Source organism: Salvelinus namaycush, chromosome 10 (genome assembly GCF_016432855.1).
Source record: "Salvelinus namaycush isolate Seneca chromosome 10, SaNama_1.0, whole genome shotgun sequence".
Classification (NCBI taxonomy): domain Eukaryota; kingdom Metazoa; phylum Chordata; class Actinopteri; order Salmoniformes; family Salmonidae; genus Salvelinus; species Salvelinus namaycush.
This window is the reverse complement of record NC_052316.1, coordinates 19,440,637-19,457,021: the sequence shown is the minus strand read 5'-3', so window position 1 is coordinate 19,457,021 and position 16,385 is coordinate 19,440,637. Positions and strand designations below refer to the sequence as shown.

Sequence of the window (16,385 nt, the reverse complement as noted above, 5' to 3'; positions counted from 1 at the left end):
TATCTGTCCACAGACAACACAGATGAAATGAAAGCGGAGAGCCGCGCGCCTTTTGAGAAGATCGCTTTTCAGAGGCAAATGTGTGTGGCTTGTCTCGGAGGGGACCACTAGCTGCAGAGCGCTTTTATGCCCAGGGGCCTCATTTATAGCCCTTGCGTACATTTCACATATCTAAGGCATGTAGGCCTACAAAAATATTGAGATGTATACACTTGGTGCACGCCATACATGTTTCCAGTTATAAATCCGACCTGTTGTAAAATTGTGCATGAAAACTTCACGTGGAAAATGTCCTCAATTAACCTTTTATGGTGACAATAACGCCCTTCATTTGGTATATCATTTGGAACTATTTGACAGGCCATGGCAGTTTTAAAAATAAATAGCAATGGTAATTTTGATCACAGTTCTGTAGTGACTGTCCAGCACATTCTGCAAGATTGATTGTATTTTATTGTTTGTATTGTGTTATAGTATTGATATTGATTGGATATTGTAAACTACGTAAAAGTAGGCTAAACGCTACAGTCCACACTTCTATGCAACAGATTCATTGTTGTTCAATGTTTAGTTTATCAATAGATTATTTGGTTTTCATATCCTACCTTGGTATAGACTCTGAGATTAAATAGGTAATGATGTCACGCTCCTATGGCACAGCAATACTGGAGCCTACCTATACTGTCAAATATTCTACATAAGACACCGGACTATCTACTGTGTAGGCAGAATGTTTTCATCTTTTCCACTGATTTATGCTGTATCTGGCAAAGGATTTTATAGTATTGATATTGATTGGATATTGTAAACTACGTAAAAGTAGGCTAAACGCTACAGTCCACACTTCTATGCAACAGATTCATTGTTGTTCAATGTTTAGTTTATCAATAGATTATTTGGTTTTCATATCCTACCTTGGTATAGACTCTGAGATTAAATAGGTAATGATGTCACGCTCCTATGGCACAGCAATACTGGAGCCTACCTATACTGTCAAATATTCTACATAAGACACCGGACTATCTACTGTGTAGGCAGAATGTTTTCATCTTTTCCACTGATTTATGCTGTATCTGGCAAAGGATTGTGTCCGTTTCTGAGCAGAAAACAATGGAAAAATGTTGTGGGCCTGTCAGCAGAACCTGTGAATTCCACAATGTTTTGCATCGACTTTTCCCACAACCTAAATATGATGGACTGCCTGCGAATTCTGAAACATTGTCTAAGGCAGGCTACTCAAAACAAGTAATTACAGTACTTACAGTAGCATACATAGGCCTACTTCAATATAACATATCAACTGTTCACGTCTTAAATTCAACTGTATATTATAAACCGCGCTACCTATGGGATTGCAAAACTTTAAATAGGCTACCTATTTACTAGGCTACTAGATCCAATTCAGTGAGAGATGCGCATTGTAATTTGTTGTATGGCTGCTTCGAGAACATGAACCCAGCACACACAGAAAATGTGAAGAATCTTTTCTGTGATGGTTATGAAAATAAAATATATCGGATTCTAAAAGTTAAACACCGATTATAGCTCTTCTCATTAATGGAAAACTGCTGCATTCTTGTTAATATGTTTTCCTGTTTTTAGTTTTTTTTATGAATAAGCTTTTCACCCTATCCCCCATCTGAACAAAGTAGGCCTACTTACCTGCCCGCTTGCAATAGGCCTACAATATTTCAACCACTAGTAGAGATGTGCGTGCGCATGTTCTAAAGTTTGCGGGGAGGTGAGCACATTCTCACGTTAAGTTACATTTTTATAAATGCCAACTTTTGCGTGAAAACAGGCCCACGCACATTTTGGCGTAGGCTATATTTTGTATGTACGCACGGTTTATAAATGAGGCCCCTGGGCACTCGGTCTTCAGTGACAACATCAACAAGTGGGCAAAAATCCGCATTATCGTGGATTAGGATCCTGATGAACAATACTGCTACAAATTAGCACCCAAACCCCAAAAATCTGGGTATTCATGCAGAACGCTCACAATCAATTACAGGCCTCAAAAGTCCTGATGTCCCCATTCATTTAACCCTTTGTTACTTGCCAAAAAATTGTCCATTATAAACGCCCTTAGAGACACACTAGAGGAATACATGCGCACCCTTCCAGAATATTTCTCACAGTAGAATGTTGGAGTTCAGACATCACAAATCTCTATCTATATGTGCAAGTCTGTCATCATAACACTTGTTGGCTGTAATGGTATATCGGTAAATTTATGGGCTACTGGTGATATTTAAATTGATAATAGACTAGTAATAAATGCTCCTAATTCCTACAGATTGCACGCAAAATGTAACTGCAGATTTAAACCTATGGCACCAATGCGTAAACTACCATGTATGCTCATAATCGTTTCAGAAAGTGCGCTTGTAGGCCTCTCAAAGACTAAACGGTTCAAACTGGGCCTACACATAAAGATTGAACTTTGATCTCGGGTCAACAATGATGAGCTAGATAAATGCAAAAATACAAGTTAAAAACGTAGGCGCACACATTCTATATTTCCTAAGGTGATTTTAGGCTTTGAGTAGACATATGTGTGCAGGCATATTGCCAATAAAACGTTCCAATAAACAAGTTAACGAAAGTCTTTTTAAATTCACAAACATTTATTATTCTTGTCATTACAACAAAAAATGACCTATGGACATTAAGTGTCTCTGTCTATACACATAACATACGTTTCACATATTAATTTCAATGAAATAGATAGGAACTAAAGCACAACAGTTTAACAGGATGTGAGGTAATGCGCTTTACACCAAAACCACATATCTGTCCACTGACAACATGAAATAATATCCATACAAAGTCACCACAACACCGCTTTTAAGGGAACGAGGGGCAGTGGGAAAGGTTAGATTTGTATTTAATAACCCTCCTTGTCTCAATGTGCTTTCTAACAATTAAAAGAGCAACACTCTTATTTCTCAAAGAACGTTTATCCTACCTTCACATAAGACGACAGAACCAGAACGGGTAGGATTTCTGCGAGTTTTGTTTTTGCTGCCAGTTTAGAAATGACAAATGTTAAGATTTGCAGTTTTGCTGGAGAATGTCTGTGAACCAGGCTGAAGCATGGTTTCCTGCGAGAGGTTCAAGTGGTTCGAAGCTGAGGTGAGTGCAGGGTTCAACATGGCCAGGATCTGAGCCTGACTGTGACTGTGGCTACCCGACTGTGCACTGTACGGGGAGGCCACGGAGTTAGCTGCACCGATTATATTGTCTATAGAGAAAGAAGGCCGAATTGGCGTGTTAGTGTCCGTCTTGAGAGGCGCCAGGCCGGGCAAGGTAGGGCTTAGTTGAGGGTAGAATGGCTTTCGTAAATCAGCCCCTAATAGAGAGGGCAGGGGATGTGGCGTGGGGAAAATTGAGGCTGGCGAGGGGAGTCCACAAGGTGTATTATGGAAAGGGAAAGCGCCTGCTGTGAGGTGAGGATGATAGGGGTTATGAGCATGGAAGTTCTGCAGTTGGAGTCCATAGTTGTACCCATAAGGGCCGTATCCGAACCCGGGCAGGAACCCCCCGGCGTCCCTGAGGATTTCGTTGACTTGGTGCCTCTTGAAGCGCTTCCTCCTGCGTAAAAAACTCCCGTTGTCGAACATGTCGGCGGACTCTGGATCGAGGGTCCAGTAGTTGCCTTTTCCGGGGTTGCCAGGCTCACGTGGGATTTTGACAAAGCAGTCATTGAGAGAAAGATTGTGACGAATGGAGTTTTGCCAAGCGGGGAATTTCTCCCGATAGTACGGGAACCTGTTGCTGATGAACTCGCAGATCTCGCTAAGAGTGAGGCGTTTCTTGGGACTTTGGAGGATAGACATGGTTATCAGGGCTATGTAGGAGTACGGGGGCTTGACTAGAGCGTTCTTACCAGGCTTATCTCCTATCATGGCACCTGAATCTCCACCAACTCCAACCTGGTCAGCCGGACACTCTGAGCTGCTGAGGCCGGGAGAGGAACCCCTCTCCCCCGCGTTCTGAGACAAATTATCGTCCGAGTCATTGTCTAGAAAATCGCGATGAAGGTATTTCCCATCCTTGCCAACGGAAATGTCTCCCCCAACCACATCTATGTCCACATCATCAGACAAAGCAGAGTTGTCGGACATATCCGTCCCTAGAGTCATCCTTGGAGAGACTGGTTCTCTTCCTCCCTCTTGTTCCGTACTGAGTCTTTTCAGCTTCCACGCTGGGTGTACTCAGTCCGTGCGTATAGCACTCTCCAGCTCCTCGGAGGACCACAGTTAACTCCTGTTTAATTCGACGAGCTGCATAGAAACATTACTGGAATATAGAAGAGAGCAAGACGACGCTTGTACCCAGGTGTAACGCCACTCCAACCAGTTGGTATGGGAGCTATGGTTCGTTTCACCGAGGAAGAAACTCTTCTGACTTCAAGCGCAGGAAAACAAAACTCGAATGGAAAAGTCATAAATCAGTAAGGCTATTTACTTGAGGTTCACTACAAGCTGTCTTTATTCATTAATAGGTACATTAATCCTTAATTAAGTATTTCTTTCTTGCATGCGTTTGTATTTTAGGTCGTTAATTTACTGTTGTATATCTGTATGGATATCTTTACGCACAGGCACGGAGCAAGTATCCTGCGTGAGCTTCATACTATTCCTCTTCATAGCGCTCAAAAGCTATTTATTCAGCCATCTATATCACGTGGTCATCGTGTCACCGTTACCAGGAAATGAAGGATAGGGCAAAGGGAAGAGAAGACGGACAAGGTGAGGAGTGGTGAGTGCGCTACCTTACACGTTCTCTTGGGTTAACGATACTCTACTGCACGTCCATCTTCTAAATATGGAATATCATCAAAAGTATTGGTTTTATGTTGATGGAATGCATGTTATATAAAAACAGGATGGACGTGTACACAGTGTCAGTAGTGTTGAAACCTCATAGTGGTCAATTCTTAAGAATCTGAGTAAATTGATTGGCTAAAAAATACATAAGTCCAGAACCAGTACAACATAATTTGCATATTTATGGTCATGGCTTTCAAGTCGAAAACAAGTTATTTAATTGTTTGTTAGTCGGTGGATTATTTTAGTTCTCACTTGAATCTGATGTATTCATCAATTTCAGAATCTGATGTGTAACATATCCTAAATATTTAGTTTTCCAATTTGCAATTATGCACACTCTTGTACCCTTCTAAACAAACAAAACACCATGCTATAGATGCAATTAAATATCCACAATCGCTTTAACCAAGGCTACGATTTAAAAGTGCTCAACTAATTGTTTATTATCATTACAGTTAATTAAATAAGTGGTTATTCTGTTATTTAATGATATACGTTTGGGTGAAATATTGTCCCATGTCATTATAAGCCTGTACCATGATGACCACATATACTATTAACCAGTAATAACGCACAGTCATTGCAATATAATTATAAACGTTATTGACTGTAAATAATACACTATTGAAACCCCAACTCTAACCCAGTCAAATCAACACATATTTTTTAAACAATGTAATTGTGTTGTTATTATTAATGTTAAGATTAATATTAGGCCTATTGATATTATTATTGAGTCCATTGGGTTTAAATAAACTTATAACTTGTTACTTCTGTAAATAAAATGTTATCGAAAGGGAGATTTCCTCAGCTTCACTTATGGCTATATACAGTATGTTTACATATACTGATTATTTAACTGAAACATGGGGCTGATATACTAATTCACAAGCGAGATTGACCGGTAAATATTCTTTAAATCCACATGCAAGTGTGACTATTGAAAGCAGTGTTTTTCAGAATTGAGACTATGGGATGCATTTTCCAATGAAAGAATCCTCTTTGAATTATAAAATAATATATGACTACTGTTTAATAATAATTATCCTAATTATACGAATAATTGTATAATTATCATAATAATAACAATGTTTACTAATGCCTTTTATTATTTCTTTCCAGAGGAGAAAGGCAGCACAAGCTATGGAATCCATTTCCATGGCTTTACCATTCATTCCTCGATCACTTCTCACGGGTTTTATGTGTTACTTGTCAAGAAGTCATAACAATAATATCCATCTACATTTTCTACATAATTCACATATAGACAAACACAAATGTCTGCGCCTGCAACCTGCTCCAATTCGTCTTTGTCGGAGTATGCTATGGGCAGAACAGATGACATGGCATGTAGCCTAATGTGTAAGGGTCTATGTGTTTCATGACAGGAGGGGAGCAGCGCTTGCATTCCAGTTCATTATGTTGCAGTAACATGGTGTTATTGTAATGCATACATCAGCACCTGCTCCATCTATGTACAGGACTATCAGCTAACTGTATAACAGGGCCCTCCACGTTACAAGCACAGGCTTATCTTGCCCAAAACACCACAGCAACTGTATTGGCAATGTTTGGGTGGGTTAAAATGGCTTCCTTTTATCTATATAATATTCAAATCAATATTTCAATGAGCCTTTCACGATTTCCCCGATACAGACCCAAATGTCATTCGAAATAAATTATGAAATTCCTTTGAATTACATTTTAGGCTATCCCTATCTGCAAAAGATAGCACATCAATGATAAACAAAGTTATATTTCATTCAGGCCAAGCCAATTTGCTATAGGCCCGCATTTTTTAATTTTTTTGATGACTCATGACTCAAGTTCAGTTTTTACTGAGGTGGAGAGCAGGTGAAGGTAGCCTAACCGTGGGGAAGTTAAAGTTTCCAGAGTCGACCGTGAGATCCTCTCAATTGTAATTTATCTAAACACACTCACAGCTAGTCCGTCACAGAACCCCTACCCATCCCGAATCCTCCACCGCCCTGGGCAGATCGAGCCGACCCTTCAGCTGGTAGCGGCTGCCTTGCTCACATCGTTGAGCTCAGCGGAGGACCCAGACAGCTGCATTGGGAGGAATGCCAAATCTTACTTCATAATTGTTCACTCACGAAGCTATCTCGCCATCTTAGGCTTGAGTTGATTTGGCGAGAAATAACATTATGTATAGGCTGATTATTCAGGTACCTGACCAAATAAAGGAAACACCAACATAAAGCGTCTTAATAGGACGCTTGGCCGCCACGAACCAGAACAGCCTCAATCCATCTTGGTATAGATTCTACTAGTGTCTGGAACTCTACTGGAGGGATGCGTCATTCTTCCACGAGAAATTCCATCATTTGCTGTTTTGTTGATGGTGGTTGAAAACGCTGTCTTAGGTGCCGCTCCAGGATCTCCCACAAGTGGGTAACACACACCCTTCTTCTAACCATGGTAGCCAAAAGAATAAGAAACTGGGCATTTACATTTATTATTTAACCTTTATTTAACTAGGCAAGTCAGTTAAGAACAAATTCTTATTTACAATGACGGCCTAGGAACAGTGGGTTAACTGCCTTGTTCAGGGGCAGAACGACAGATTTTTGCCCTGTCAGCTCGGGGATTTGATCTAGCAACCTTTTGGTTACTGGCCCAACCACTAGGCTACCTGTCGCCTCAAACCCAGGAACCAGAACTGTGTGCAAACACCTGCTTTCAATATGCTGTACTTTGTATCCCTCATTTACTCCAGTCTTTTCTTTATTTTGGTAGTTACCTGTAGACGCACATTTACAATTGATCATCACCCAAACCAAGACTTGGATTTCGCAGTCTCACGGGTCTGCATTTCCACCACAGGCCTACAGTGACACTGAAAAAACGAATTACTTAGGAGCCAGTTCTTACTCTTGATATGTGTGCTCACCTGTTGGTTATTCTACATGCCACGACAAAAACCGGGATCAGACATGTATTGAGATAAAAATACGAGGGATAGGCTACAGAGAAGTCTCTATTGTGGGCTAATCATGGAATTGTAGGCTAATCATGGAATAAACCTTAGTCTATTTCAAAATCACATGAGAAAACAACTTGTTTGTAAAATGGCTTTTGCAGGATATAAACCTACAGTTCTGTCTGGATTGCTTGGGACCATGGACAGTCAACTCAAAATAGTGTTTTGTGCAGCTTTTATAGTGGTGGACATGGTAGCCTAAACGGTTTTTGTTATTGCCTCAAAATATGTTATTTTCTTCAAGGAATGAGAACAGATTTCACTTCCATCCATATTGGACTGTAGCCTGGAAACTTAACAAACAAAACATCCGAATGTTGCATACCTCAACAATATCACATTACTACATACATTCCCTTTCATTTTTACTCTATGCTTTTCAGTTTGTGACTTCTTAGTATTACATGACCCCTAGTGGACAAACTGTAGAGTAAGGTTCCAATTTCAATCCACAAATCACTACAAATGAACTTTTCACTGAGACTGCCAGGTGTCGCTCCAAATACAGGCCTACCTGATTGAGGTAAACGCCATAATCTCTAGGCCCCACATGGTCAATCCTACATCTGCATTGGCCGTGCAGAATTTACGGTGATATAGCCTCTGCCGAAGTCAGGGCATTTATACTTCTTGCACTTCGCGGAGCAGAGCATAGCTGTTGAGCAGAGCGGTTGTGAAGGAAGTTGTCAAATAAGTAAGTTTATGTTTATACAGGACCTCCCGCTCCCACCTACCGTCAAACAATCATGTCAATCTGGAGCCCTCCACATTGTTTGGGTGGAGCACGGCGATGCAGCAAGGAGCTCAATTTGGCGTCTGCATACCTTCCGAGGCTCCGCGAACGTGTCACACCATCCATATGGTGCCTCAGACCACATTTTCAGATATAGCATAACTTGTCTTTAAGAAGAATAAATACCAATAATGTTTTGTATAGACTCGCCAGAAGTATGATTAGAACAGCACAGCACAGGTGTATGGATTACATTTCATAGTCGTGCATAGGTAGGCCCTACATGTCTCCTCAACTCAAATATGCCTATTAGCTACACTATAATTACAGAAGTATGTGGACACCCCTTCAAATTAGTGGATTCAGCTATTTCAGCCACACCAGTTGCTGACAGGTGTATAAAATTGAGCACACAGCCATGCAATCTCCATAGACACACATTGGCAGTTGATTGGCCTTACTGAAGAGCTCAGTGACTTTCAATGTGGCACTGACATAGGATGCCACATTTCCAACAAGTTTGTTTGTCAAATTTCTGCCCTGCTAGAGCTGCACCAGTCAACTGTAAGTGCTGTTATTGTGAAGTGGAAACATCTAGGAGCAACAACGGCTTAGCCGCGAAGTGGTAGGCCACACAAACTCACAGAACGGGACCGCCGAGTGCTGAAACTTGTAAAAATTGTATGTCCTCGGTTAAAACACTCATTACGAGTTCCTAACTGCCTCTTGAAGCAACGTCAGCACAATAACTCTTCATCTGGAGCTTCATGAAATGGGTTTCCATGGCCGTGCAGCCGCATACAAGCCTAAGATCACCATGCGCAAGCCAAGCATCGGCTGGAGTGGTGTAAAGCTCACCGCCATTGGACTCTGGAGCAGTGGAAACCCGTTCTCTGGAGTGATGAATCACGCTTCACCATCTGGCAGTCCATCGGACGATTCTGGGTTTGGGCGAATGCCAGGAGAACGCTACCTGCCCCAATGCATAGTGCCAACTGTAAAGTTTGGTGGAGGAGGAATAATGGTCTGGGGCTGTTTTTCATGGTTCGGGCTAGGCCCCTTAGTTCCAGCGAAGGGAAATCTTAACGCTACAGCATACAATTACATTCTAGACGGTTCTGTGCTTCCATCTTTGTGGCAACCGTTTGGGAAAGGCCCTTTCCTGTTTCAGCATGACAATGCCCCCTTGCACAAAGCGAGGTCCATACAGAAATGGTTTGTCGAGATCGGTGTGGAAGAACTTGACTGGCCTGCACAGAGCGTTGACCTCAATCGCATGGAACACCTTTGGGATGAATTGGAACACCGACTGCGACCCAGGCCTAATCGCCCAGTACCGAGTCAATGTGCGGGGTACAGGTTAGTTTAGGTAATTTGTACATGTACGTAGGTAGGGGTAAGGTGACTATGCATAGATAATAAATAGCGAGTAGCAGCAGTGTAAAAACAAATTGGGGGGGGTCAATGTAAATAGTCTAAGGAGCCTCTTTGCCGTGTTGTAGCAGAGAGAACAGTCTATGACTTGGTTGACTGGAGTCTGACAATTTTGGGGGATTTCCTCTGTTCCTCTGACACCGCCTTGTATATACGTCCTTGAGTGGCAGAAAGCTTGGCCCCAGTGATGTACTCGGCCGTACGCACTACCCTCTGTAGCGCCTTACGGTCAGATGCCGAGCAGTTTCCATACCAGGCGGTGATGCAACCGGTCAGGATGCTCTTGATGGTGCAGCTGTAGAACTTTTTGATGATCTGGGGACCCATGCCAAATCTTTTCAGTCTCCTGAAGGGGAAAGGGGGTTGTCCTCTTCACGACTTTCTTGGTGTGACATTCAGAGACTTATCCCGAAGCCATTCCTGCGTTGTCTTGGCTGTGTGCTTAGGGTTGTGTTGGAAGGTGATCCTTCATCCCAGTCTGAGGTCCTGAGCGCTCTGGAGTTTTTCATCAAGGATCTCTCTCTACTGTGCTCCGTTCATCTTTCCATTGATCCTGACTAGTCTCCCAGTCCCTGCCTCTGAAAAATATCCCCACAGCATGATGCTGCCACCACCACGATTCACCGTAGGGATGGTGCCAGGTTTCCTCCAGACGTGACGCTTGGCATTCAGGCCAAAGTGTTCAATCTTGGTTTCATCAAACCAGAGAATCTTGTTTCTCAGGGTCTGAGAGTCTTTAGGTGCCTTTTGGCAAACTCCAAGCAGGCTGTGCCTTTTACTGAGGAGTGGTTTTCGTCTGTCCACTCTACCATAAAGGCCTGATTGGTGGAGTGCTGCAGAGATGGTTGTCCTGGAAAGTTCTCCTATCTCCACAGAGGAACTGTAGAGCTCTGTCAGTGACCATCGGGTTCTTGGTTACCAGGCGGCCAGCTCTAGGGGACCTTCAATGCTGCAGATATTTTTTGGTACCCTTCCCGAGAACACTATCCTGTCTCGGAGCTCTACGGACAATTCCTTCGACCTCATGGCTTGGTTTTTGCTCTGACATGCACTGTCAACTGTGGAACCTTATATAGACAGGTGTGTGCCTTTCCAAATCATGTCCATTCAATAGAATTTACCACAGGTGGACTCCAATCAAGTTGTAGAAACATCTCAAGGATGATCAATGGAAACAGGATGCACCTGAGCTCAATTTCGAGTCTTATAGCAAAGTGTCTGAATAGTTATGTAAATAAGGTATTTCCGTTTTTATTTCTAATACATTTGCAAAAATATCTATAAACCTGTTTTCGCTTTACATTATTGTATTGTGTGTAGATTGATGAGGGAAAAAAATATATTTAATCAATTTTAGAATAAGTCTGTAAACGTAACAAAATGTGGAAACAGTCAAGGGGTCTGAATACTTTCCTAAGACACTGTGTGTATATTTCTAAGACATTCTAAGGTTTGTATCATTCACAGCTAAAGTTACCAAATAACTCTAAATTCCCGAATGCACTGTATATGTAGTCATTAGACTTCGCTACTTTACGCATGCGTGCAGACTCGAGGCGATAGTAAACAGTGCTGGCCCAATCCAATGTTCCAAATGTATATGTTGTTTTTTTAATCTACAAAAGCAGATAACAGCAACACACTTGTGTTCTAAATATGTTTTAGGCCTTAATAAGGCTAGACTAAGAAGTCCGTTTGCCCTAAAATCTTCTTGATCAACTAGGTCAAGTCCAAAACCTGTGCATATATGGATATCCACGTGTGTACATGGATTCATAATGATACAACCACAAATATGTATACTGTGACATTACTTCAAATAACTGTAAAGCATGTCGTTTCTGTGCTACTACCAACAATGCATATACATGATCTTACAAGTCAGGCAAATAAAATACTGCATATATTCCCTAGAAGATTGTAATAGAACAAGGTTAAATTAGGAGACATTTGTTTAGGCCTAATTCAACCCTATACATTTGACAAACTATTTCTGATTTGGTCATTTTTATTAGCAGGTGGGAAACGAATCATATCAACATAATTAGCGACTTTATAAAGGAAGTACATAGCGTAGAGAGAGTCTGGGAAAAGTCCCACGCAGGCTAATCGTGAATAAATCAGTAAAGATTGTGTTCGCTTAATATAAATGTATAGGCTATTAGGTATGCAATAAAACACTTATTCATGAGTATACGGCTTTTGGGAATTGGATTTAAAGTCTAATGAACGATCAACTATTAATTTAAAGTTGGCATAATTCATATCAGAGAGGCGAGTATCGACCATGTAGACCTATTCAGTTCAACAAATGCAAGCAACAAGACCATGCTTATCAAAAAATGTATTTATTACACCAACCAAACACGGTAAATAACAATGTAGGCCTTTTCAATATAATTCACAAAGAAATAAACTATTTACATTTCACAAAATAGAACAGTATACAGGTATATGGCTAATAATATTGTTTGAGAACTCTTCTTTTTTTACAGGTGACAATGACAAAAATGTAAGGTTCAGTAATTGGAATTGTTCTCGGACAAAGAAGTACAAGTAGATAGGCTACAGAACATCTAAAAACACATCAATATTAATGTTATAAAACACATAAGATAAACGAACCAATAGCACTGAGATATGAACAAAACTATAATGGAATGTCGATTTGCATTTCAAACAAAGAAGAGGTTTCACACCTATTTCAAATGGAATGTATTGAGGCTCTATCGTTGTCTGTCTCTATAAAAATCAGTTTTTCACATATACCGATCTAATCCTGATGCAAAATTGGCTTGTCTCATGTAAGAGTTGTTGTAAGAGTTCATTGTGCTGGAGAGACCCAGTAGTTGCTCAGTGTGCTCCGCGCAAGACCCGGAGCGCACGGCGGGTAGAGACAGACGGTTCCCCGTGCAGTACACCTGAGAGCTACCTGGAGAGAAACTGGACTGCATCATGGAAGGTAGGTGGGGGGGGGATGCCGAGGAAGAGTAAGGATACCCGGGTGCCAGGTTTGATGACAGTCCCCCACCGCTTCTGCCCAGTGAATTCCCTGAGGGATTGACAGTCTGCATCTGGAAGCAGTTGGAGGGGTCAGTGCCAGTGAGGGAGCAGCTAGCAGACATGGTGCCCAAGTCTCCACCGCCTAACCCCAGTGGGTTGAGCTCTCCTCCCTGCATCACCGACTGCTGGCTGATGATGTTGTCGATGCTGAACATCCTTGGCTGTCCTTGACTGACCCCGGCAGGGGTCTGATAATGATGCAGCATCGCCGGGTGGGGGGTCCCTGCCAGCTGCGAGCCGTAACCCGATCCTATTCCTGGGTACATGGTGTTGGGGTATGCCGGTCTGCCCATGGGGGTCGGGGTGAACGCACTAGAGCTCTGCATGTACCCAGGATAGGTGCTTACGTCAGTGCGCTTGAATCTTTTCCTCCTCCGCAGAAAGCTCCCGTTGTCGAACATGTCTTCAGCAGCGGGGTCCAAAGTCCAATAGTTGCCCTTACCAGGCCTTCCAGGTTCCCGGGGAATCTTGACAAAGCAGTCGTTGAGGGTGAGGTTGTGGCGGATGGAGTTTTGCCACTTCTTGGAGTTCTCTCGATAAAAGGGAAAACGTTCCATGATGAATTTATAAATACCCCCAAGTGTGAGTTTTCTCTCGGGGGAGTTGGCGATGGCCATGGCAATGAGAGCGATGTAACTGTAGGGTGGTTTCCCTCTCTGAACGGGCCTCTTCCTACGTCTACTCCCAGTGGGCAGGTGCTCCTCGGTTTGGCCCAGAGTAGCTCCCTCCTCTCGATCCGCGTTCGGACTTGTTGCCCGTGGCTCAGACTTGATCAGAAGCCCATCTTTGATCCGGGCCTGCAGCATCAGAGGCGATGGCGGTAAATGGGAGTCCAGACTCACGTTAGGCGACATGACCAGCGGGCTGGCCAGCTCGGCTGGTGAGTCCTGTGACTCAGCCGTCATGTTACACATGCCCGAAAAGTAAGAGAAATTTTCGAGATTCATAAAAAAATATGTTTTATGTATGCTTGAAATGAAATAGCTTTTTCAAATAGCAGCTGAAAAAATGCAGGCACCATAAAGTTAAAAGGTGATTTGCTCAGAGACAGTGTCTTTTGGGTCCCTCCCTATGTTAACTTGAGAACCTGAATTTGAGTCCCTGTTGCCCTCGCCGTCAATAAGCTTTCTCTCTTGCCAGGTGAGTGGCGTGGACAGTTTTATAAACAGGGTTCGAGTGACAACACTGGCTACCCTATGACAATGTGTGTGTGTGGGGGGGGGGGGGGGGGGGGGGGGGGGGGGGGGGGACCTACAGGCCCCTGACAGATCATGATTTCCAGTAGGCCTATCTACACTTCAAAATGGTAAGGAAGGAAGTCGCACTGTAACTCTAGGAGTAATACCTTAATGATACTAGACCATTTTATTTCGAGAGTAGGATGAAGTTTGCCTCTTTTATAGAAAGGACCACATCCTCATTTTAAAATTATTGTGACCTATGTCAGTTATATTAAAACAGCTAAAACACATTTGTTTGACATAATGCATAATGTGTTGTTGGAATGCATAGGCTCCGTCACATTCAGATATTCAGATCAAGCAGCCTATACTTACATGTTAGACACTACTAAACTGCTTCAATACAGTATGAATAGTCAAAATGGTGTTAAATTGTTGGCACAAGCACACACAGTCAGTGTAAGTGCTCCAATCACAAGTTAGTATGTGAGTGAAGGACCAGGGAGCGCTCCCTCCCTCTCTGTCCATGTGTCTGAGGCTCGGTGGGTTTGCTCTGGACTGCAGTGTATATCTAGGCCAGAAAAACACGGACGGAGCTACTCTATGGGATTCAAAACCCAACGCTCAATCCACCAATTGAAAAATAATAACAACCCTTTAAAAACAAACAATTGAGCTGTGAAAGCTTTTGGGGGAAAAAAGTAAATATCCCTCCATTTCATTAGGAATTTTTGAGATTGATAATCAAACAGTCCTCAGGGCAGAGAGGGAGGTGTTATGTTTCTGGACTTTGTAGTAACAACAGCATACTGCACAAAGTCACCCTATAGACAAGCTAGGATATCACATGATTCCACTCGTAATGGATTAGGTCGAATTGGGGGTGTTACATTAACAACACAATCCAAGACACAGAAGACAATGTTCCAAGACAATTATTTTCATATTCATTTTCAACATACAATTAATCTTAATTTGCTTCAATGGCTTTATGACAAAATTATGAAAATGCATTTTGTCTTTTCAGATGGAGGTCATACATAGAAAAATATTCAGAAGATTTGTTTATCTGAGTGTGACTGAGTGTGAGTGTGGGTATGTGTGCATGCGTGTATGATAGAGAGAGACAAAAAGAGAGGGGGGACAGTCAGAGCGTGTGTGATGGAGGGGCGAGACACTGTGTTTAAGACAAAGTTTACACCAACAGGGCTCATTCACTTGGCTCTCTCACAGGCTGATATTAAATAAATGGTGTAATGAATCAAACCAAAGTCATAAACCATAACCACCCCATTCTACACTCCTCCTCTCCCCACTAAGCCATCCCAACACAAAGTCCCCTGCATCCCCCCAGCACCCACCCCACCCATAGCTCAGACGCACTAAGCCCAGCTAGCCACTCACAGCTAGTGGCTAACAGCTTCAGACAGGCGTGGGAGCGGGGGTGTATCCAAGCAGGATCTGGCCCCAGAGCTGCCAGGTCAGGCAGGACAAACAGGGGCTATGGCCAGGAAACAGCCTCTCTGCCCTGGGGCCTAGAGCCTCACAGTAATCCCTGTACCCTCCCACCTCCCTGTGCACACACATACACATGCACGCACGTGCACACACACAGTCTGCCCCTTAACCCCTTAACCACCAACACATTGCACCAACACACTCCAGGCACTGAGAGAGCAACACATGTTGCAACATGCAAGTGTTATCTAAATTCAAATCTTCAATTGGTTATTCATTTAGAAAATTACAAATTAACATGAATATTGATAGTTCTGTTTAGAAACGTTTAAGATTCTGCATATAATTCATGTACAGCTAAAAATAATTCAAGGTGTCAGATCTGTCCAACATGTCTGAATGCCATTTTCAACTCACACAGACTTCCCGGCAACATTTAGAATGTTCACAGCTAGAAAGAGGATAAGAATCTCTCTTCTGTTTCTCTCTCTGGGTACGCGTTTAGCATCCCCACATCTGGCTCTCTTCCTCTCTTTGGGAGAAAACGAGGAAAAGAAGAGAGAGAAAGAGAGAGTTGCTGAGTTAACACTTGGAACCCATTCATTCGCGAAGCGGCTCCAGGGGTGGAGGGGGGAATGAAAGCGGGATAGGGAGAAAGAGAGAGAAACGCACTAGAG

The 16,385-nt window shown here is 42.6% G+C and overlaps 2 protein-coding genes across 2 annotated transcripts; both read right to left on the bottom strand.

The window, feature by feature from the left end:
* Nucleotides 1-3,035: 3,035 nt before the first annotated feature.
* Nucleotides 3,036-4,148, bottom strand: foxd2 (forkhead box D2). The gene has a single exon (XM_039001902.1). The coding sequence runs from the start codon at nucleotides 4,146-4,148 to the stop codon at nucleotides 3,036-3,038; it is 1,113 nt and encodes a 370-aa protein (XP_038857830.1).
* An 8,617-nt stretch (nucleotides 4,149-12,765) lies between these two features.
* foxe3 (forkhead box E3) lies at nucleotides 12,766-14,016 on the bottom strand. The gene has a single exon (XM_039001900.1). It carries the CDS (start codon nucleotides 14,014-14,016, stop codon nucleotides 12,766-12,768), a length of 1,251 nt encoding a protein of 416 aa, XP_038857828.1.
* Between the last annotated feature and the right edge of the window lie 2,369 nt (nucleotides 14,017-16,385).

What these genes read in the sequence shown, in the direction of transcription:
- foxe3 (XM_039001900.1), bottom strand. Translation starts at nt 14,016, where the DNA reads ATGAATCTCGAAAATTTCTCTTACTTTTCGGGCATGTGTAACATGACG.
- foxd2 (XM_039001902.1), bottom strand. Translation starts at nt 4,148, where the DNA reads ATGACTCTAGGGACGGATATGTCCGACAACTCTGCTTTGTCTGATGAT.